This window comes from Schistocerca nitens, chromosome 1 (genome assembly GCF_023898315.1).
Source record: "Schistocerca nitens isolate TAMUIC-IGC-003100 chromosome 1, iqSchNite1.1, whole genome shotgun sequence".
In the NCBI taxonomy this organism is placed as follows: Eukaryota; Metazoa; Arthropoda; class Insecta; order Orthoptera; family Acrididae; genus Schistocerca; species Schistocerca nitens.
The window spans coordinates 770,912,321-770,934,824 of record NC_064614.1 but is presented as its reverse complement, the minus strand read 5'-3'; the positions used below and the strand labels follow the sequence as shown (position 1 = coordinate 770,934,824).

At 40.6% G+C, this 22,504-nt stretch overlaps 1 protein-coding gene across 1 annotated transcript in view; it reads right to left on the bottom strand.

Annotated features, from left to right (window-relative positions):
- Positions 1-13,188: 13,188 nt before the first annotated feature.
- LOC126261529 (mRNA turnover protein 4 homolog) overlaps positions 13,189-22,504 on the bottom strand; it is a 36,652-nt gene continuing 27,336 nt past the window's right edge. Inside the window, exons 4-5 of the mRNA XM_049958549.1 lie at positions 21,574-21,802; positions 13,189-18,380 (exon numbers count right to left, since the gene is read on the bottom strand). Coding sequence (XP_049814506.1) covers positions 18,204-18,380; positions 21,574-21,802 — 406 coding nt within the window. The 3' untranslated portion in view covers positions 13,189-18,203. The remainder of the gene's footprint in view (positions 18,381-21,573; positions 21,803-22,504) is intronic.

Here is a 22,504-nt window from a genome sequence, read left to right as displayed (position 1 = left end):
AGAAACGATAATATTCATGATTGAAAGATCTCTGTAAACCTTAGGGGGTAGTAAACCGCCAGGAAATGTGAGCATGTGGCATACCTAACCTTCTTGCCACAATGTGGAATATCAGGACAGAATGTAGGCTTCCTTGGCAAATCTCGATGATAAAATCTTCTCGGGTTGACAGCCAAGTCAATATATCGTTCTCCAACAATGTTTCAGCAAGTTTCTTAATTGGCAACTTCAGGTGAAGTGTTAGGTTCACGTCTCATCCAGGTCTTTACAGCCACTGGACCACGAGCTTCTCTGCATCCTCGGCGCCGATCAAGCCAACCAAGCACGAGAAGAATCAGTGTGGTGGCACGTGGTGGGGGGAAGTCATGGGCACTGGGTCTCGTCATCTCATCTCGGTGCAGCCTGTTCATTCCATCAGCCACCAGCGTCCAGTCTCTATTGGTGTGCTCTCGTCATATTCTTGCTCATGTCATATCCCACGGGATGCTGAGTTGGAAGCTGCTATCACAGTTGACCATGTTATCACTTACTCATATCTCCACTGCCTCTTCAGTAACAGAGTCCCAGAAACCTTTCACTTTACACAGCCACTTGGTTTGTTCAAATTGAAATGTGTGTCTTTCACTGAGGCTGTGCTCTGATACCCCGGATTTTCCTTTTGTATGAGGCGAACACTTGTCAAATGTTCAGAGATGCGTTGTGTGAAGCAACGCTGCATCTGTACGATATATTCTTCTCCACATTAACAGAAATGCTGTAGACACATGGTGTTCTTAGACTCAAGTTGTCCTTCACTGAGCTCAGCATATTCCCAATTTTTACTGGAGGATGGAAGATGGTTTTGATATTGTTCTTCTCCAGTATCCTGGCAATCTTTGCTGTGGGCAGCCCTGCGTAAGAAGTGTTTGCCTCGGACAAAAGGAACAATCCACAGTAGCGGAGCACAGCCTCAGTGAAGAACAAATGTTTCAATCTGAACAAACAATGAGGCTGTGTTAAGCAAAAGGTCTCTGGGACTCTTTTATTAAAGATGCAGTGGAGATACGTGTCAATGATAACCTGGTCAACTGGGATAGTGGCTTCCAACTCAGCACTACATGGGATACAACATTAACAAGAATACAACAATAGTGCACTGGTGGCGGCTGATGGAATAAACAGCCACATCGAGGCAAAATGCCAGGACCCGGCGCCTGCAGCTCCACGCACCACCGCACCGATTTCTCTCATGCTTGACTGACCCGACTAGTGCCGAGGATGCAGAGAAGCCAGTGGGCCAGTGGCTATAAAGACCCTGAAGAGACATGAACCCGACACTTCATCTGACGATGGCAAGTAAAAACTTGCTGAAATGTTGCCAGATAATGATGCATTCACTTGGCTGTCAACCCGAGAAGATTTTATCATCAGGACACATGTCATAAGGCCATGTCACATATGATATTTAGGAAAAACACGTAGAAGAAAATAAGTGTATTTACAAAGTGTAGAAAATTTTGTATACTTGCAAACAAACTATTTGTTTCATTTAGAAAATTATAATTTTGTTAACTTGTAACCAACTTTATTTTTTTTAAGAACAAATGTTTTTATTTCTATTTATTTCACTATATGAATGACAGACAAATCATTCTCTTGTGATCCCCACAGACACTTTTCTTGCACTTAGCATAGGTGATTCCCTCTTCAATTCTTTTGATGGTGCATCTTTGGGCATTTCTATTCCTAGGATGTTGTATATTTGTCCTCTCAGCATTTCACTACTGTGGGAATTTGTCATTCTGTTCTTCATGTGTGATGTAACCACTGCAAAAGAAAGTTTCTTCAAAAAACAAATCTGAAAAGTTGCTGTTTTTATGTGCTTGCGCCCTATTTATCTTGTAGATTACATAGGCATATAGGCCAGTGATTTGTCACTGTTTTAATGGAGTTTTCGTGATATACCTTACTAAAATCATCCACGCCCACTTCAGTCAAATTATAGAATTCAACTACAGCAGACATCTACCCAATCTGATGAATTCCAGCAATTGTATGCGTGGATGATTGAGGGCTACTGTTTTATTTTTCTTCAGGCAGAAAGAAACAGGCGTCTTCAGATCATCATACAAAACTTTGACTGGTTGGTTGGTTGGTTTGGGATATAAAGGGACCAAACTACAGGGTCATCAATCCGCTTTTCCTGACACAAGCAAGGCTCAACAACACACCTAAAAGGAAAACTAATCGAATGAACAAAAAAAGGGGGACAACATACACCGCAAGGAAAAGCAGAAGAAGGTATTAAAACCATAGAGCATATGGTCTGGACTGGCTGATCGCATTAATAAAAGAAGATGAGCCCCCAGAAAGACAAGGTGAGATGAACACATGTAGGGAAAGATGACCACCAAAACAAACAAATGCAAAGGAAGGGCGACAGAGTTAAAATGGAGGGAGGTTAGTGACCTCAGAGAGCAGGCTAAATGCCCACCCCTAGATGGTACGATAAAATACCCCCCCCCCCCCACACACACACAAATAAAACATAAAACTAAATCTGTTGTTGATGCATTATCGCCCCACACCGAACGTAGGGCGCTGGAAAGGTTAAATGTCCGCCGCAGAGCAGCTAAAAGTGGGCAGTCCAGCAAGATGTAGACGACAGTCATATGTGAGCCACAGTGATGATGATGTGGAGCCTCACGACGGAGGAGGTAGCCAGCCACAAGCAAGGCTACAAGCATGTATGGCCAATGTGGAGCTGGCAGAGAACCACAGAGTCCCTGTGAGAGCCACGCATGGAGGTCTTCCGCACATTTGTAGTCTCCTTAAGGGCACTCAGTTTGTTGTGCGTACTGAGATTATGCCATTCTGTCTCCCAAAGCTGAAAAACCTTGCGAGGTAATTATGATCGCAGGTCAGTTACACGGACACCACTCTCCAGATGCAGCTTCCATGTAGACTGTCAGCAAGTTCATTTCCTGGGATACCGACGTGGCCTGGGGTCCACACAAACACCACTGAATGACTGGACTGTTCCAGGGCACAGATGGACTCCTGAATGGCCGCTGCCAAAAGATGACGAGGATAGCACTGGTCGATAGCTTGTTGGCTACTCAAGGAGTCAGCACACAGGAGAAATGACTTGCCTAGGCATGAGTGGATGTGCTCAAGAGCATGAGATATGGCCATCGGCTCTGCAGTGAAAATACTGCAGCCATCTGGTAAGGAGTGCTGTTCTATACGTCCTCCATGAACATAGGCAAAGCCAACGTGACCATCAGCCATCGAGCCGTCGGTGTAAACTACTTCATGGCCTCAGTGCTCGTCAAGAAACGAGAGGAAGTGACAGCGGAGAACCGCGGTGTGAACTGAGTCCTATGGGCCATGTGAAAGGTCCAGACGAAGATGCGGCCTAGGTATACACAATGGAGGTGTACATGAATGGACCTCAAGTATAGGTGGTAAAGGCAAGGACTCCAGTTCAGATAGAAGGGATCGGATGTGAACTGCAATTGTAAGCCCTGACCTGGGCAGTCGATGCAGGAGATGAACCGCCATGGGTGGGAAAAGGAGACAGTAATTCGGATGCATAGGAGAACTACGAATGTGTGCAATGTAACTGGTGAGCAACTGCAAATGCCTGATCTGCAATGGAGGGACTACAGCCTCTGCCATGACGTTGGTCACCGGACTCGTCCTAAAAGCTCCCGTCGCTAGTCGAACGCCACAGTGGTGCACTGGGTCGAGTAAATGCAATGCTGAGGGTGCCACTGAACCATAAACCAGACTCCCATAGTCAAGGTGGGATTGAACGAGGGCTCTGTAGAGCTGCAGCAGCCTAGAGCGATCTGCACCCCAGTTGGTGTTGCTCAGGCAGCAGAGGGCACTGAGGTGCTGCCAGCACTTCTGCTTAAGCCGACAAACGTGAGGAAGCCAAGTCAATCGGGCATTGAAAACCAGTCCTAAAAATCGATATGTCTCCGCTACAGTGAGGGGATCATCAATAAGGTAAAGTTCTGGTTCCGGATGAATGGTACGATGCCGACAGAAGTGCACAGCACATGACTTTGCGGCCGAAAACTGGAAGCAATGGGCTAGAGCCAATGACTGCACCTGTAGGCACTGCTCAGCAACACCAGTACTGGTGGAGCAGTACGAAATGTAGAAGTTGTCTGCATAGAGGGTGAGACAGACTTTCCTACAGCTGCTGCTAGACTGTTAATGGCCACTAAAAATAGAGATACACTCAATACAGAGCCCTGAGGGACCCCGTGCTCATGGATATGTGGGGAACTATAGGAGGCACCAACTTGGACACGGAAAGTACGAAGCGACAGGAAATTCTGGATAAAAATCAGGAGCGGGCCTCTGAGCCCCCACTCGTATAATGTGGCAAAGATATGTCGCCAGGTGGTGTCATACGCTTTTCGTAAATCAAAAAAGAAGGCAACATGGAGTTGGTGTCTGGAAAAGGCTGTTTTGTATTGCAGACTCTAGGGACACAAGATTATCAGTGGTAGAGCGACACAGGCAGAAACTGCCCTGGCACAGAGCACGTAGGCCATGTGACTCCAGGATCCAACCCAAGTGCTGACACACTATAAATTCCAGCAGCTTACATAGAACATTGGTGAGGCTGATGGGCCGATAGCTATCCACATCAAGCGGGTTTTTTCTGGGTTTGAGCACTGGTATGATGGTGCTCTTCTGCCAGTATGATGGAAAGACACCATCGCACCACATCCATTTGACGATCACGAGGAGATGTCGCTTGTAGTAAGACGAGAGATGTTTAATCATCTGACTGTGGATCCTATCTGGCCCAGGAGCTGTGTCGGGGCAATGTTAGCGTGTGGGAGAGATTCAACGGTGACAGCAGAGGTGAAAGTGCCCCAGTCTGCCTTGTTTAAAGCACATCTGGGCATGCGTCTGTGGGCCTGATGCCGGGGAAGTGACAGGAAGATGGGGAAGTGGTCACTATCACACAGATCTGTGCTCCCTAGTGGATAGATGGGAGAATGGCAGGAGTGCAGATCGAGAGATCAGTGGCTGAATATGTGCCATGTGACACACTGAAATGTGTGGGGGCACCTGTATTTAAGAGGCAGAGGTCGAGTTGCGACAGTAAATTTCTGACATCTCTGCGTCGGCCAGTAAGCAAGGTGCCATCCTAAAAGTGGTTATGAGAGTTAAAATTTCCCTTAAGTAGGAAAGGTTTAAGGAGTTGATCAATCAGTGCAGCCAATGCATTCAGGGGTACTGCACTATCTGGAGGAAGATATACATTGCAGATTGTTATTTCCTGTGTCGTCCTTATTCTGACAGCTACAGCTTCAAGAGGGCTTTGAAGGGGCACAGTTTCACTACAGACTGAATTCAGGACAGACACAAACTCCACCTGACTCGCTATTATAGTCACTACGGTTCTTTTAATATCCCCTATAGCCGTGGAGAGCAGGGGTCCGCATTTCCGGGAAGCAGGTTTCCTGAAGGGCAATGTAGAAAACAGATGTAAAGCTTAAGGGGCTCCGGAACGCCCTATACTTGCAATGTTAAAATAACGCTTATAAATTACATCTTTCCTCACAAAGTATTTGAGGTAGGAAGTTGAACTTTTTACAGATTATTTACATATACATTTACATATATATGGGCTACAACTTAACACAGGGATTTTACAAAATTTTAGTTCAGTTATTAAAGATGATTTTTTTTTCAATTGTAATGAAAATTCACAACATTTTTTTGCAATTTTTTATTTATATATTCAAAAATATACAGTTTTTTGGAAAAAGGCTGTGTTAAATTATGCAGAAGGTACTGTGTAACATTTACTGAAAGTTTGAAACAAATATGTTTGGAAGATCCTTAGAAAACATGTAATTAGTATGAGAAAATAAAAGTTTTGGGAATCGAGCGACAAAGATTGGATTAACTATTTAGTGCATTCCAGGTCCATAGGATGGATTATCTTCATCCTCTGCAAACTCCTCCTCCAGCTTCCTCTTGTTCCTCCTCCTGTTTACTCTTGCTTGTATTTCTAGACTCTTTACAGCCCTGTCTGCAGCCCGAAGGCGTTCCTTGTCTAAAGCAAGCATCGCTCGTACCATGTTAGAACCTATCTTCATTTCCATATTTCTAAATACCTTGCACCTTACAATGTTGCCATCATTGAAAGTCGCAACAGCATCATACACACCAAAGTGAAATGTTTCTATTCCAACAAATACAGTCTTGGGGATTCTCGACCATATAACACTATTTACACTTTCATTGGGGTTTTGAGTTTTTCCGTGAATACACTTTTTCCAACAGTTCAGGTGCTGCTAAGTCTCTGAAAATAGGTTTTATCACCTCCATTATTGCATGAGGCAGACTATGCTTATGAGTGTACACTTCACCAGTTAGCAATCCTTTGTTATATTTACACCAACTGTCTTCTTCTTTGGGACACAAGCTATGTTGGGGATTTTCATCGGTTGAAGAAGTATGAAAAAAAAAGAGCCCAAACAGCCTTCTTCATTTCGTCGACACTTTGTGTATTTTGCCTAATAGCCATTCCATAATAGTTCTGTATTTTGTCAATTACACTGTCAGTTAACCTTCCCTTCCCATCCAACCCTTTACCATCACTGAGTTTTTGTTTTTTGTACGAAGCTTTCAGTCGCCGAAGTCTTGTTCCCATTCGCTTCTGTACGTGTCCAATACACTCAAATTTCTGCACTACAACATCATCACCATAGGGCTTCAGTCCTTGAACATGTTTGAAACTTTTAGAATCACCGTCACCAAGGTAATTAACATATCGCACTTTATCACACGCCTCAGAATGCGGAATATACTGGCAACACCAGCCACTTCCATTCCTCCACTACTGCCACTATAGTTAGCTTTGCAATTATTTTCATGTGTACCTTTATATTTTTGTGGACATCTACAATACTTTGATATTACTGCTACATCTAAAACTTTCCCTGTATACATACTGGTGGCAGATACTACACCATGAAGAGATGTGTGTCCCCGTTTACGCCAGGTACCATCGAACGCTGCAGTCAAATCTCTGTTACCATTATTTTCCATTACTGCCTCTTCCACAGCGTTCTTCATAGATTCTATACAGACATCTTCTACTTTAGACCCTATTAATTTATTACAGGTCGTAAACTTGGTTGGGGGATTTGGAAGATTCATGATGCCACAGAAAATTGCACCTGCAGTAGCACCCTTACCAACTGAACGCAAGGAATAAACAAATCTAATGTTGTGTTCGTAGATTTTGCTACCATTTTCTTCAGTTGCAGTTACTGCAACACTGTTCCAAAAGGTGGTCATGTATGAACACTTATCACATTTCAGTTGTATTTCACTAGCAAGTCCTACGTGCTTTATTATGGAGAGTTCCAGAACAACTTCACTACAATGAATACATCTTACACAGTTTGAAAAAATTCCTTTGAGAACCGACATATCAAATATTTCATTCACATCCGATTCGCCCATAAAACATTCATAGTTTTCACTCATTGAACCAAGCTTCTTCTGTGAAGTATTTTCTTTCCCACTTTGACTGCTATGGGCAGGTGTACTTGAGAGGTTAGGTTCACTCACTTGGTTATCGTCTTTATTGTTTACAGTAATAACACATACCTTTGGCTTTCCAACATTTCTCCTTTTCTTAAAAGCCTTCAGAGGATTTCTAATAACTTTACTTTTACTCATTATTATACTTCAACAAAACAGTGACTCAAGAAACAGAATTAATTACGAATATTTTTGAGATAACGACAGAGTAAATAAACATGAAACAATCGACAATCACACCAGCGATATATATTGAACCATCACAGGTTAGCCACAACACATACTTTATCTCACATCACTAAAATGTACCTGATGAACACGGACGTTAATAATAACACCATTTGACAGCAGTTTAACAGCGCCACAGTGGGTCACGCCCATGTAGAACACATTTCAAAAAAAATTTAAAAATAGTTGTAGTCTTCGGAATTGAATAAATTATATATCTATTAAAAGGTAATAGTCTGCAGATTCAGAAAATGCAAAAAAGTAAAAATTGAACTTTTCATGATTTTGAGCCTTTCCGGAGCCCCTTAACAGTTGCTATAGCTCAGCCAGATGGTGGAAAAAACCGCCACATTTCCACTCGAGGATGACGTTATCGTGAGGCTGGGAAGGCATGAAGTGCGCAAGGAGGCAGGTTATGCCTCAGGGTCACCTGCTGCCACCGATTGAGTATCTGTAGCCATTTCTATGGTGGATGAGGCATCAGTGAGAGCCAGGTCCAGAGGGGATGCTAAGATCTCCACAGTATTCTCAGATGCAGAACTGATGGGGAGTGGTGGTGTTGTGGCCACCAGACGGCCCTGTTTCTAAGCAGACTACTTCTTCATTTGCTTGCTCTCTCACTTCTCTTTAGGGGCTTGCTGTGAAGATTTCTCTGAAGCAGCTTCAGGTATGGAGGAAGACCATGAAGCTCTCTCTTCATCCAGCAGCTTTTGGCTCATTGAGGCACTGACAAGTGTCCACCGTGGCATTAGTGGAGACCTTGGGAGAGAGGGCCTCAAGGGACCCCTTCTGCACGAGAGGGGTCGGAGGAGGCTGTTGCTTCTGCAGCAGGGGGAGAGGACCGATGTCTCCTGCGATTTGGGGGAGGGGGGGCCTTGACCCCGAATTAGGAACTTTGGGAGCAACTGAGGAAGATTTGCCCCTTACCACCAAGGGGGCAGATGTATTCTGGTGGCCTGGAGCACCCACTGTTCATGGCACAGAATGAGGAACCACTGGCACTTGGGACGGCGATGGTGACGCAGCTGCAGCATATGTCGATGTCTACCTAATGGGGTGCAATGTTTCCAATTTAAATTTAGCCTCTGTGTAAGTCAATCAGTCCAGGGTCTTGTACTCCATGATTTCCCACTCCTTTTGAAGTACTGAGCAGTCAGGCGAGCAAGGGGAATGGTGCTCTCCACAGTTGAAGCCAAGTGGAAGGAGGGGCACATGGAGTATCTGGGTGCAGTGGACGTCCACAGTCTCGACATGTGGCACTGGAAGTGCAGTTGGAAGACATGTGCCTGAACTTCCAGCACTTAAAGCACTGCATAGGGGGAGAGATGTATGGTTTAACATCACAGCTGTAAACCATCACCTGACCTTTTCAGGCAATGAATCACCCTCAAAGGCCGAGATGAAGGCACTGGTAGCAACCCCGTTGTCTATGGGTCCCCTGTAAAGGCACCGGATGAAATGAACCCCCCCCCACCCCCACCCCCTCCCCCCACCCCCGTTCTAAATTGACGCAGAGCTCATCGTCAGACGGCAGGAGGAGATCGCGATGGAAAATTATCCCCTGGACCATGCTGAGGCTTTTAGGGGGAGTGACAGAAACAGGAATATCACCAAGCTTGTCACAGGCGAGTAACACTCAGGATTGGGCGGGGGATGCTGCTTGAATCAAAACTGTGCCGTTTCGCATCTTGGACAGCGCTGTCACTGCTCCAAACTTATCCTCAAGGGGTTCAACGAAAAACTGAGGCTTCAGAGGTAGAAAGGAGTCCCCATCAGTTCCGCTACACACTAAAAACGGAGGCTAATATGGCTCTCTCCATTCTGTAGCCCTACGTTTCTCCCACGGTGTAGCGAGGGAGGAAAACAATTTAGGGTCATAGCTGTCAGTGCCATGCAGTCGCCAGCAAGAGATGATTTAGTCTGCTTCACTGTGGGTCATCTGTCCTGATGCCACTCCGATCAGAGGCTCTCCCCACAGGCATCGCCCAGCCACAGCAAAAGTCACCTCACAGAGGCCATTGCCGGGAGTCCTGATGCCCCAGGAAGACAGGCATCTACTCCTTGGCATACGAGGGAAGTTTACAGCTCAGACATCAGCAGTGCGATCCCTGTGTTGTCAGGGGGCTACCACCAAATAGGTACATGATGGCCCCACCACAACAGACTGGCTACCGAGCTGGATATTGGGCACAGAGAAATCCAATACTGTCATGGGGGCGAAAGAGGACAGGAGACAACAGAAGAAGATGACATATTGCGGAAAGTGTACTTGCCCTAATAGTTGAATTGCAGGTGGAGATGCAAAGCCATGACAAGACGTTCAGGTGATCAAATCTAAGGGCACTATGGATAAATCGTGCACCACGTAAGGCGTCCTTCCCCATATGGTCCGCACTTCTCTAGAATTTGGAAAGTGGCAGGTCAAACCATACAATGGGACCTGAACTATGGGGCCGAAAATTTTGAGACCCCTTTTAGTCGCCTCTTACAACAGGCAGGAATACCTTGGGCATATTCTAACCCCCGAACCCGCAGGGGAATACAAAACTTTAGAACAATTGTTCTTATGAGCTTCAGGATTTACTCTGGCTGGAGGAAGTCCTTTTTTGTTCTTTTGGAGTGCACCAACTAATGTGAGTTTCCTTTCATTTAGTTCAACTAATTCACAAGAGAACCAGTTGCCAGTTTTAACACGTGTCTGTTGATTCCTTTGCATGGCTCAGTAAGACTTACAACATACTGTGATGGCAAGCACAGGGTACTTTGGGTCTATTCTCTAAACCAACCAAAGGAATCCCACCACAAAAATAAAACATTCTCTCATCACACACTGCGATTATCTTGAGAGCACATTTACCTGGTTTTTGGGATCTGCCCCTAAAGCTCAAGAAGATCTCATCACCAGTGACATATTCTGAAGGACTGTAGTATTCTGGACAATTTTGAATGAACAAATTTCAAAATTCACATAATGCGACAAATTTATTGCTTTATTCTCTAAGATCCCTTGTTTTTGTATCAAAACATACTGCACTCAGTAAAATTCATACCTATTTTTTTACCTTCATCCACTGAAATAAAGGTGGACCACAAGTGTGAGAAACATGTATGTCATGGTCAATGCAGAATTTTTTTTAGGACCTCAGACATGAACAAGAGGACTACAACAGCTTCAATCACTGTTTAATCAGTTCTACCCATGTACCGTTGTTTTGACTTTTACTTCTCTGCTTTATGGTCAATTTCTTGATTGGTGTATTTAACCAATACGTGCATCATTCAACCAGTGATAAACAGTGCAAATACTTCACTCTCTCTGACAATGCCTTCTGCCCTACCTTTAAGAACTAGAAGATGGACAGTTATTTTTTTCGTGGACTACGCGAAAACCTACTTACCAAAAACTTATCTCGCCTAATTCTGTTTTCCCATGCCACTCACTGAAAATGTTTCATCTGCACAAAAATCTGACGTAGCATCATCATAGGGTGAAGTGGTGTCTTCCACATCATTATCATTTTGTACGATAAAATCACTCATTTCACTAATAAGTCACTGATACTCCACAATCGTCCTCTGTATCTTCAACCTGTTGGCATAACAATTCTTGACGAATTTCGTCTTCTGTAGTAAATCGTAGATATTATGCTGTAGTAACCTGTAAAATGATAAACTATCAAGAAATTTCTTTTTATGCCTTTCTTAAATGATGAAAAATGATAACAGAGATCACACATGGTATCTTAACTGACGTCGGGGCAGAGTGCACCCTAATAGTACCTAAACTATGGGACAAATTGAAGGTCAACAACTTACCTTCCCAGGCCACTGTCTTGTCAACTACTGCCTGATAGGGTAATTCAAGGGCGCAGTACCCCAAAGCTAGTGGTGTTTCCTGTGCAAACAAGATGTGCCATATCTGACACCACCTTGTGGTAGTAAAGTTAAGAGTGTCTGACAATGAAAATACACTAACAAGAAAATTTAATCAATGACTCTCATTGCCTTCTATGTATTTATCAAGAGGAGAGGCATCTAACAAGTAGACTGAGCCAAGATTATAAAAGCTATAGACTCTTACCTTTGCTTAACAGATCTTGAGGAAAAAGTAAGATTTGATGCTGCCAAGAAACATACAAGTAACATCTTGAATGGAGGGGTGTTCACAATGGAGTGTAAAGATTGATACCAATGGCGATTCAATGGAGAAAGCTAACTGGTTTGGACTCATGTTAAAGATGAATTATCTGCTGTGTGCTGTCACTAAGGATAAATTGGATGGGGCTCCCAGGTGAGAAAAAGAAAGAGCCACTTCAATTCACTAAGTTATTTCAAAGAAATGAGAATGTAAATGTCACAGCAAAACATATTGTACCAAAATTTTAACTACACGTTACATAAAGTCAGACACTGTACAGTATTCAGTACAAATCACAGAAGTACGAATACATTTCATTATGAGAGTGACCGAAGGATTCACATCATCACAACACAAAGTGCAAGGACCCATCATGAAATAACACAACAAAATCAGTACTGTCTGCTTTCTTGAATTACTGAGCTGAAAAAAATGAATGTACTTGCTATAGGAGATGGGGTGTGGGACACAACTGTGCTATGAAATAGTTGGATGATGAAGTGACTAAAGTGATGGTGAACAAGTCAAAGCGTTGTAAATTTCAGCACACATTGTTTTGTTTGGTTTTGCTTGTTTCCAATCTTACTTCAAGTGATTTTTTTTCTGCTAATGTTACTTTTATTTTCATTTTTATAGAACACAAAAATACAAGAACAAAGAGCCTACAGTTTTCATTAAATGTTTTGTGCTCTGAAAAGACATGCCATTTCTTCAAAATTAACACTCACCCCAATGGTCCTTGAGATCAAGGTCAGTTTACATTATGTGAAGACGGGAATAATCTTTTCTTCCCTGTCCTTCAAGGCTACTACATTGTTATTCCAAAGGACGTCTCTCAATCTTGGCATGGGAACAGGGCAGTTTCCTTGAATCTCCACTCTGACAAATCACCATACTCCTTAAGTACGTGATGTCTCTGAAAGGTTACTGTCAATGAGATATGACTCATAAGTGAAATGGCTGGACTTTACAGTGACGTGGTGCAGGTACCATAGATCAAATGTTGCATACAGATGTATATGTAAACACGACCCCCCCCCCCCCCCCCGCCCAAAAAAAAAAAGTAAATAAATAATACGGAGGTTTTTTTTTTTTTAAATTACTTAATCAAGTTACACACATTCATCTCATTTTGTTTGTCTGTACAGTCCACTGAACAATATACTGACATTTTCTCAATCTCGAGCACCTGAGTAAGAAAGCTTTGTAAGGGTGTAGGGCAGGGTTAGTGTTATTAACGGTACCAAGCTCCGTGATTTGAATAACTTGTTGCACTTTATTTCCATATTACACTTCCATTCTATTATGGAGGTCATGTAATATGCACAGACTCCTGTATGCGAGCCAAATGAATTGCAAATGTACGTCATGAGATAAATAAAACACAATTCACCATATGATTGACTTACTACAAGTCACTGATTTGTATGACATTCTACAATAAGCAGTGACTATAATTAATACTGTTCTCAAATAACTTACTTTTGTTGCTCATTACTCTGCTCACAGAAATAATATCAGAACATCAGTATTTTGTATCATACAACTAGTCTGATCACAACACAAGACTAACATAGCAATTTTCTCATACCAATAATGTAAAGTTATTACCACGGAATTCTGTTCTTCTGGAGGGTCCACAGCCTCAATATCTTGTAAGAAAGAAAAAAAAAATTGTCCAAACAGGTTGCTATACATTTATTGTATGTAATTTTGACTAGTAATTTTTCTAGCCCTTACCACAAGCCTCGAGCTTCACATCACATTTGACTAAACAGCCAGTACATATGTGAAGGTACACTCGCAATAAATCTCAATAAATTAAATATGCTTAACATCAGAATGTACAAAAAGTCAAATGGAGTTTGTATGTTATGTAGGTATGTATGAGAACTATATAAATACAGGAATATATACATTCAACTTACGAAAAACAATAAATTCAATTTGTAACAGCAGAAGGCCTGACCACACTATTTCAAGTTGCAACTGACAAAACGTTGACTTCATTTTTTTATTTTGGTTGACTTATATTTTATGGTATCATCTTTTGGGTCAACTGGCATTTGTTACACAGGAGCTTGTAATAAGGAAAAACTATGGTTTCCAGTGTCCACTCTTATAACCTGTTTTAGAAAGCATATACTGCCAAAAGACTCACAGTACACAAGCTACCTTATGACGTTTGTTGTCAACAGTCAATCACAGTTCAAAACAGCAGCAACATTCACAAATATAATATTATAGTGAAAAATGACTTTCACTATCTACCACTCAGGTGCTTAATTATCAAAGAAAAATTCAACCCAGAAAACTAATAAATTATGAGACAGAATTGCGTATCTGACGTTAATCTACCCACATAATCCTCAGCATTCTTTTGTAGTACCACATTTCAAAAGCTTCTATGCTCTTCTGGTCTTAAATGTTTCACACCCGCATTTCAATTCCATACATGGTTACGTTTCAGACAAATACCGTCAGAGAGGATTTTTCATTTAAATTTACATTAGACATTAACAAATTTGTGGTTTTCAGTAACAATGTCCTTTCTCTTGCCAGTTTGCATTCTGTATCATCTCTATTTTGGTCATCATCATAACTTATTTTGCTGCCCAAATATAAACACTCTGCTACTTTCAATGTCTCAATTCCTAACTCATTCCCTCAGAATCTGGTCTGGTTTCTACACAACTTTTTTGTAACTTACTGCTGCACCTTTGTTATCTACATCCATACTCTACAGATCGCCATGAAGAGCATGGCAGAGGGTACATTCCATCATACCAGTTGTTAGAGTATGTTCCCATTCCATTTATGTATGGAGTGCAGGACTGACTGAATGCCTCTGTGCATGCTGTAATTATTCTCATCTTGTCCTCAAGGTCACTATACGAGTGATACATGTGAGGTGGTTGTACCTTCCTGGAGTAATCATTTAAAGCTGGTTCTTGAAACTTTGTTAATAGACTTCCTCAGTATAGTTTATGTCTATCTTCACGAGTCTGCCAGTTCAGTTTCTCCAGCATCACTGTACTACTCTCCCACTGATCAGACAAACCTGTGACCATTTGTACTGCCCCTCTCTGTATACATTGCATATCCTGACACTTCGGCAGTATTCTACAATGGGTCGTATGAGTGATTTGTAAGCAATCTCCTTTTTGGACTGATTGCACTTCCCCACTGTTCTACCAACAAACAGAAGGCTACCACCTACTTTACCCACAACTGGGCCTATGTGATCATTCCATATCATATACTTACAAAGTGTTACCCCCAGCTATTTTTATCAGTTGGCCAATTCCAACTGTGATAATTGATATTATTACGTTTTTTCGTTTTGTGAAGTGCACAATTTTACATTTCTAAACATTAATGCAAGTTGCCAATCTTTGCACCACTTTAAAATCTTATCAGTTTCTGATTGAATATTTATGCAGTTTCTTTAGACAGTGAATCTTTACAGATAACTGCATCACCTGTAAAAAGTACAAGGTTGCTATTAGTATCGCCCACAATGTCATTAACCTAAAACATGATCAGCAATGGTTTCAACACTTCCTTGGGGCACACCACAAGTTACTTCCATATCTGATGATGACGCTCTATCCACGCACAATAACATGTTTTGTCCTCCATACTAAAAAATTCTCAAGCCAGTTACATATTTCACTTGATACCCCATATGATCAAACTTTTGATAATGTGTGTGGTTATGGTACTGATTCAAATGCTTTTCAGAAATCACGAAACAATGTATCTACCAACTGCCTTGACCAAAAGCTTTCAATATGTCATGAGTGAAAAGTGCGAGTTGGGTTTTGAATGATCGATGTTTCCAGAATCCACACTGGTTGGCATATAGGAGGTCATTTTGCTCAAGATACCTCATTATGTTTAAGCTAAGAATTTGTGTCTAAGATTTTACAACAAATTGATGTAAAAGATATTGTGGACAGTTTTGTCGATCACTTCTACCACCCTTCTTGTAGATACGTGTTACCTGTGCTTTCTTCCAACTACTGAGCATGGTTATTTGTTCCAGGGATCTATGGCAGATTATAGTTAGAAGAGGCAAATTCAATATACAATCTGAGAGGGATTCCATCAGGCCACAGAGCTTTGTTAAATTTTAATGATTTCAGCTGTTTCTCAACACCACTGACATTAATACTTATTTCATTCATCTTTCCATGGTACAAGGGTTAAACTGGTGCAAAACCCCTGGGTTTTTCTTTGTAAAAGTACATTTGAAAACAGAGATTTTGCTTTGCTGTCCTCAATTTCAGTTTGTCTCATTCGCTAGGGACTGGAAAATAACTTTAGTGCCGTTAACAGCCTTCACACACGATCAGAATTTCATTGCGTTTTGTGAAAGATCATTTGATAATATCCTGCTATGGTAGTCGCTGAAGGCTTCGTGCATTGCCATCCTGACAACCACACGCGTCTCATTCTGCATCTCTCTCTGTCTCTATAGTACTAAGCATTGTTTTACACCTATTATGTACTAATCTGTTTCTTTAGTGACTGTATATGATTGAGGGGACCTCTCCTTACTACTGGGTACATACATATTCAGTGAAAGGTAAAATATTCTTTTAAACTTGAGCCATAGTTCCTCTACATGCTCCTGCCCAGTGCTGAATGTTTCCAAGTTCCTCATTGAGATATGACACTACTGATTTTTTTTTTAACTAGTTTACTGAATATATAAATCTTTGTGCTTATTTTATTTGTCCTTTGTACTTTGGTAATCATTGTTGTCACAACCTCGTCATGGTCATTGATATCAGGTCTGATGTGGACATTCTCAAGGTCAGATCTATTTGTTGCCATTAGATTCAGTATATTTCCATCAGGAGTGGAGTTTCGAACTATCTGTTCTAGTTAGTTTTCAGAGAAAGCATTTAGTAATGTTTCACAGGATGTGTTATCAAGCCCACCACTAAAAAGGCTGTAATTTTCCCAGTTGATTGCTGGACGATTTAGGTCTCCACTGACAATTGCAGTATGATTGGGTAAATTATATACAAGTAAACTGAAGTTTTTTTACAAAGATTTGGTTACATCAGGAGATGAGTCTGGCGGGCAACTGGAGGATGTAATTACTATTTTATGCCCACTCCTGATATTGAGTCTTGCCCTTACAATCTCACATGCAGCTTCAATCTCTATCACAGTGGATTTGAGTTTCTAGTCTACTGCAACAAAATCACCACCTCCATTTCCCATTAGCTTATCCTTTTGATGTACACTTAAATTTTCCCAAAAAAATCTCACTTATATCAATTTCAGGTTTCAGCCTATACCTGAAACAACTTCATAATTTCAAGAAGTCATTACAGTCAACATTGTCAAAAGCATTTTTCTAAATCCAAATGCTAAAGATGTAGGTTTGTCTGTATGCAACCTGTCTCGCAAGATGAGCCGTAGGCTAGTACTGTTTTATGCATGCCTACATTTCTCCAGAAGCAAAAAAGATCTTTCTGATGTCAGTTTCTATTGGTCATTCCATTCTTCTCTAGGTGCTGCACATTAGTATTTTGAAACCATGACTTATTAAAATGATGATTCTGTAAATCACTTGCTTCTTTGGTACTGGGATTGTAACGTTCTTGATGAAGTTACTGGGTATTACATTTGTCTCATTATCTCTGTCACCCGTCAAGGTACGTTCTCTCGAAGATCCTAATAATTCTGAGGTATTTTGTCTACTTCAGGTGTCTTCATTTAACGTAGGTCTTTTTAATACAACTAACTACAGCCAGTGTGACAGATTGTCATTCAAAAATTATCAGTAGATCCATTAACTCACACCCTCAATATTCCACAAAAGGTGAACTTACCCGAGCTTCTCACTTTCACATACATGAGATTACAATCATTTAATACTGTATTAAAAAGTAAATTTATGCTGGTTATGAAAAATTGTAATTACCAGATATTTTCCACTTCGATAGTTCACAAAATTCCAAGTGTGCAGCAATATCACAATAGTAAATGAGTTGCATCAGAAATTTAGATATTACATACATCAATTTTGTTACAATATATGCTGATATAAATATATGAAATGTATATAGGTTACTTCAGTTGGTTTCTTTAAAAATACTGCAACACTGCAATTGTCACATACTGGCACAGTACACTGAATTCATAATTACATAAAATAGAGTTTACAATGTTTGAAGTTTTTGTAACGCCAGGTAGAATATTTACAGTTATAAGTACGAACATTAAAATGTAAATCAGTCAGGTAATACTATTCATTTTCTTCTTCGCTAGCATACTCTTCCATTTCAGCATCATCCATTTCATCATCATGATCTGCTATTGCATCTTCTTCTTTCTTTCTCTTGAATTTCTCAAATGTACCATCTTTTGACCACATAGCCTTCATAACAAGCCTGAAAACTGCCATTTCATGGCCAAGCAATTTCTGTGAAAAGAAAAGCAATCAGCATCAAAAATTTTGCAGTCTTATAGCTACGGAGAACAAATTATTTATGTCATGCATTCCTGTGAAGAATAAAATTACCCTACGTATGTACGTACTTTTGTGTGCATGTGCGAAATGATAGTTCTTGCTTTTCACTAAAAAATTACACCAAAGTTCCCTTTTCCAGAATTTTTCCAAACTCACTTGAAACACACTCCCACAGATTTAACTATAACATTATTAGTTCCTCCACAAAGTTATGAAACTAAAGAGCTTAGTTAGGAATTATTACTTTTTTCTTAGAGTAATTATCGAGACGTGTTTAAGAGGTTCAGTACTCAAAATCACACAATACAAGCCCCGAGGTAAGAGAAAAAATGGTAAGGAATTCTCCAAGAGTGCATCAACCTTCAGTCTTGTTCTGAGAATAATGACAAATAAGTTTCATTTTTTAGACAAAAAGAAATATCATCAAAGTGTAAACTTACTTCCTTGGAATAGATGTCTATAGTGAATACTGCTGGTCACACAGTCCACAAGAATCTTCAATCCTGGAATCTGTATAGCATGCTAATTTGTGTAAGTGAAAGAAATATTTTTTAAATTTTGTTCTGAAACTGAAAGGCTCCCCAATATCTACTTGGGCCATGTCCAGAATGTTACACGATGGAACAGCAGCGTGAATCTAGCCATCGGAAAGGTAGATGACCTACAGATTTATTGGTTGAACTCCAAAGAAGTGTAACTGACCACAAAAGAAGCCACTTCCAACACACTCATAAGTACTGTTTGTTGGTATGGGACCCAAACCAATTAAGATAAGTGAAGGACAGTCACACAGTTATTCAACTAGCTCCAAGGAGGAAAACTACAAGAAATGTGTCATGCATTGCTGAGATCTTTGCTCTCTGAATTCGAGCCCCCAATACTATAAGAGTTAAGAAATTTATTACTTTTATGAACTTACATCACATAATATGAGAATAAAATTATTTAAATTCAGGCTTAAACAGAAAGGCACTGACAACATTTCATTCCACACAGAATCTGCAAATACCCACACACAATCTGCAAAGGACCAGGAGTGGAAGGAGAGGGATCGATTATGGTACACTATGTGGTCTCTCAATGTGGGGATTTGGTAAGTACAAGTTACTCAAGTTTTCTCTCTTAATTACAGCCTGGCTTCTGAATTAATCAGAAAACTTTCTCAGCCCCAGAGACTATATAACTCAATTTCAAGCATATCCTTTCCTTGCCACCCCAACCCAACCTCCGCCCCTCCCTCATCTGCTCCTGCCACAAACACGTATGGATCGGGGGAGGGGGGGGGGGGGAACCACATTAAACAGCAATTTGTAAATCTCTGCGTAGTATTCTTTCTAATGGAACTATGACTGAGCCACTGGTTATGATAATATATTTAGTATTTCCTCTTACATTCTAAATATAATTAGTTATTCAATAATACAAGAGATACAACCTGCAATAACCCAACAAATGTTAGCCTACAGCCAAATGTCAGCATGAAATGTTACCCCACACAACATGGGGACTATATACTTTCATGCATTAAACTATGACTCCCACAATGAAACTGCTTAGATCATCTTAACCTGAACTTGCAGCAAATTTACACAATGAGCTACAATGAAATTTAGGTGAACTCCCCCCCCCCCCCCCTCTCCTGCACACATGCACGTGCACTCACACCCACACACGCACATTGTTTTGGAAGGAGTGACTAGTGGAAATCACTGAGATAGGATGGACATTTCAGGTCTGACTAATTGCTGCTCACAATTAGCCAAAAAAATTCTCTCTTAGTAGGCCATGACACACACTAGGCAATCAAGCGAGGGACAATGCTTCTATCAAACATCTGTGGGATCACTTTCCGTTCCTGAGCAACCCTACTCTGTGCTAGCAGATTCCACAGAATGCTCCATCAGTACTACTCAGAGTGATACAATCTTCACACTAGTGTGCGGAACTTCTCAGTAATGTGCTTCGTGTCATCCACAATTGCCTAATTAACATCATAGCCAAACTGTTGCCAGTATGTCAAACTATTATTACACCACTGTCCCTTCGCCTCCCCCAAAAACTTAATGACAAATGACACTACAGAGCCAGCTACTAGATTTAAAAATTCTAGCTTTCTGATAATATCCACCCAAACATTTTTGCTCTGGTCCAGGCAATGTTATTTCATGACTCCTCCCATAAAAATTTTCAAAGTCCAAGCCCTTTCCTTTCCAGCTCAAGTTTTGTATTGTCCAACAGCTTCTGAAAGTTTTTAAGGTGACTAAAGACTTGCCACAAGTCTGAAGGAAGATCTCATCCTAAAGGTTATGAAGTGAGATTTTGTGGATGTATTCCAACTGGCTATCCTTTCAGTTTTTCTATGCTCGTTATCTTTATACATTCTGCAAATATCCTACCCAAGTTTCAATGGTGTTACAAACTGTCATCAACATTTCGCACAATAATCACTGTTCTGTGGAAACTGTGTTCGCACATTCTTGTATGACATTATTCAGGGGTAGAATCTACCTGAAACTTGTTTTATGCCTAGATTATGATTCCCTTCACACCAAGGCACACTGAATGTATGAAGCTTTGTTAATACTATCACACTCTGATACCACCACTCCTAAAGAAAATGTTATCTATTTTAATCACAACAATATACTTGGCAGTATTTACAGTACACTGTCCGAGTCTCCTCATTCCTTCAAGCAACTCTACATCTTGGCCTCTTTTTGCAGTTTCCTATGTTGCACTTACTACAGGATTGTTACAGGTGAAAACCACAGAAATTTTAATGAACTGGTAAGTTGAGATATTTTAAATTAAGTACCAAACTCAGACATGGGTATCAATGATATGTAGTGCTATCTGCACATTTATTGGTCCAAATATCATTCTCACAGCAAATGAATGTTTTAAGCAAGTAGTGTGCTATTGCAAGAATTTATTATTTTGACAGTGACAGAAGTTATTGTTTAACAGTAAAAGAACATGAAAATAATTATGTAATGATGTTTGTGTCTGGACAATTCACAGCGAAGATTCTGCAAACATACTGAAATCTTAATTTTGTTTCTGCCTCTTGTTAAAATATAGAACAAACCTTTTTTAAGATGTAGTTAATGTTTATTTGACCACAGGAAATGCGTATAACACCTACCAGTATGCGAGCTTGTTCAGGCTTTAGAACTTCACCAGCACGACACACAGTGTAATCCTTGACAAGTGTAACAACACCTTTCTGAAGGCTTGTAGGCATGCCGAGAGATCTTAGGTGTGGCTCAATGGAGTGAGGAAATTGAGACAAGGGACCTGCAGGCAATACTATTGTGTCTGTTGCTGCTCCACCTGATCTTGCATAATCACCCTGGCTGAAGTTGTCAAACCACCTGCCATTGAAGAATAAACAACACTACAAAAAATGCATGAGCATTGTTACCAAGAAAATACAGTAAACTAATAATGTGTGTTCTACAGTAAACATTGATGTTTATTACAAAAAATAAAAACAGAAAGGTCCTTATGAACCTTGCTACATCTTAAATTTAAATGCTGCTACCAGGATAACAGGTACTTGTGAAACAGCTTTAGATCAGTTTCAGGTCAAGAAGAGAGCATTCAGCAGTTATCTAAAAAAATTTCAATGCAGGCTTTAGTGGCCACCTAGCTCAAATACCATCTTTGCTACTTCAACAACATACTAAACAAAGAAAAAAAGTCATAAGTTTATAAAATTGATGACCTAATGAAAAATTTAATGCCTTCATTGACATATTAACTCATTACTTTCAAACTTTATTTTCAAAAGGCTGTGACCTTAAGAGACAGCTGTAGAACAAACAACTGAATGAAAATGGAAATAACAGTTCCATGCCAGGAGAAGATATAGACATTACTAAATGTGTAATTTGAATAAGTCTTCACCTGTATTAAACATGTATTATACAAAAATATTTCAAAATACTAAAACAAGCGAAAATCCAGGACGGAATGTAACAATATTATGAAAACAAAAGGTTGATACTCACCATACAGTGGAGATGCTGAGTCGCGGACAGGCACAACAAAATGCCACGAATAAATAAAGCCTT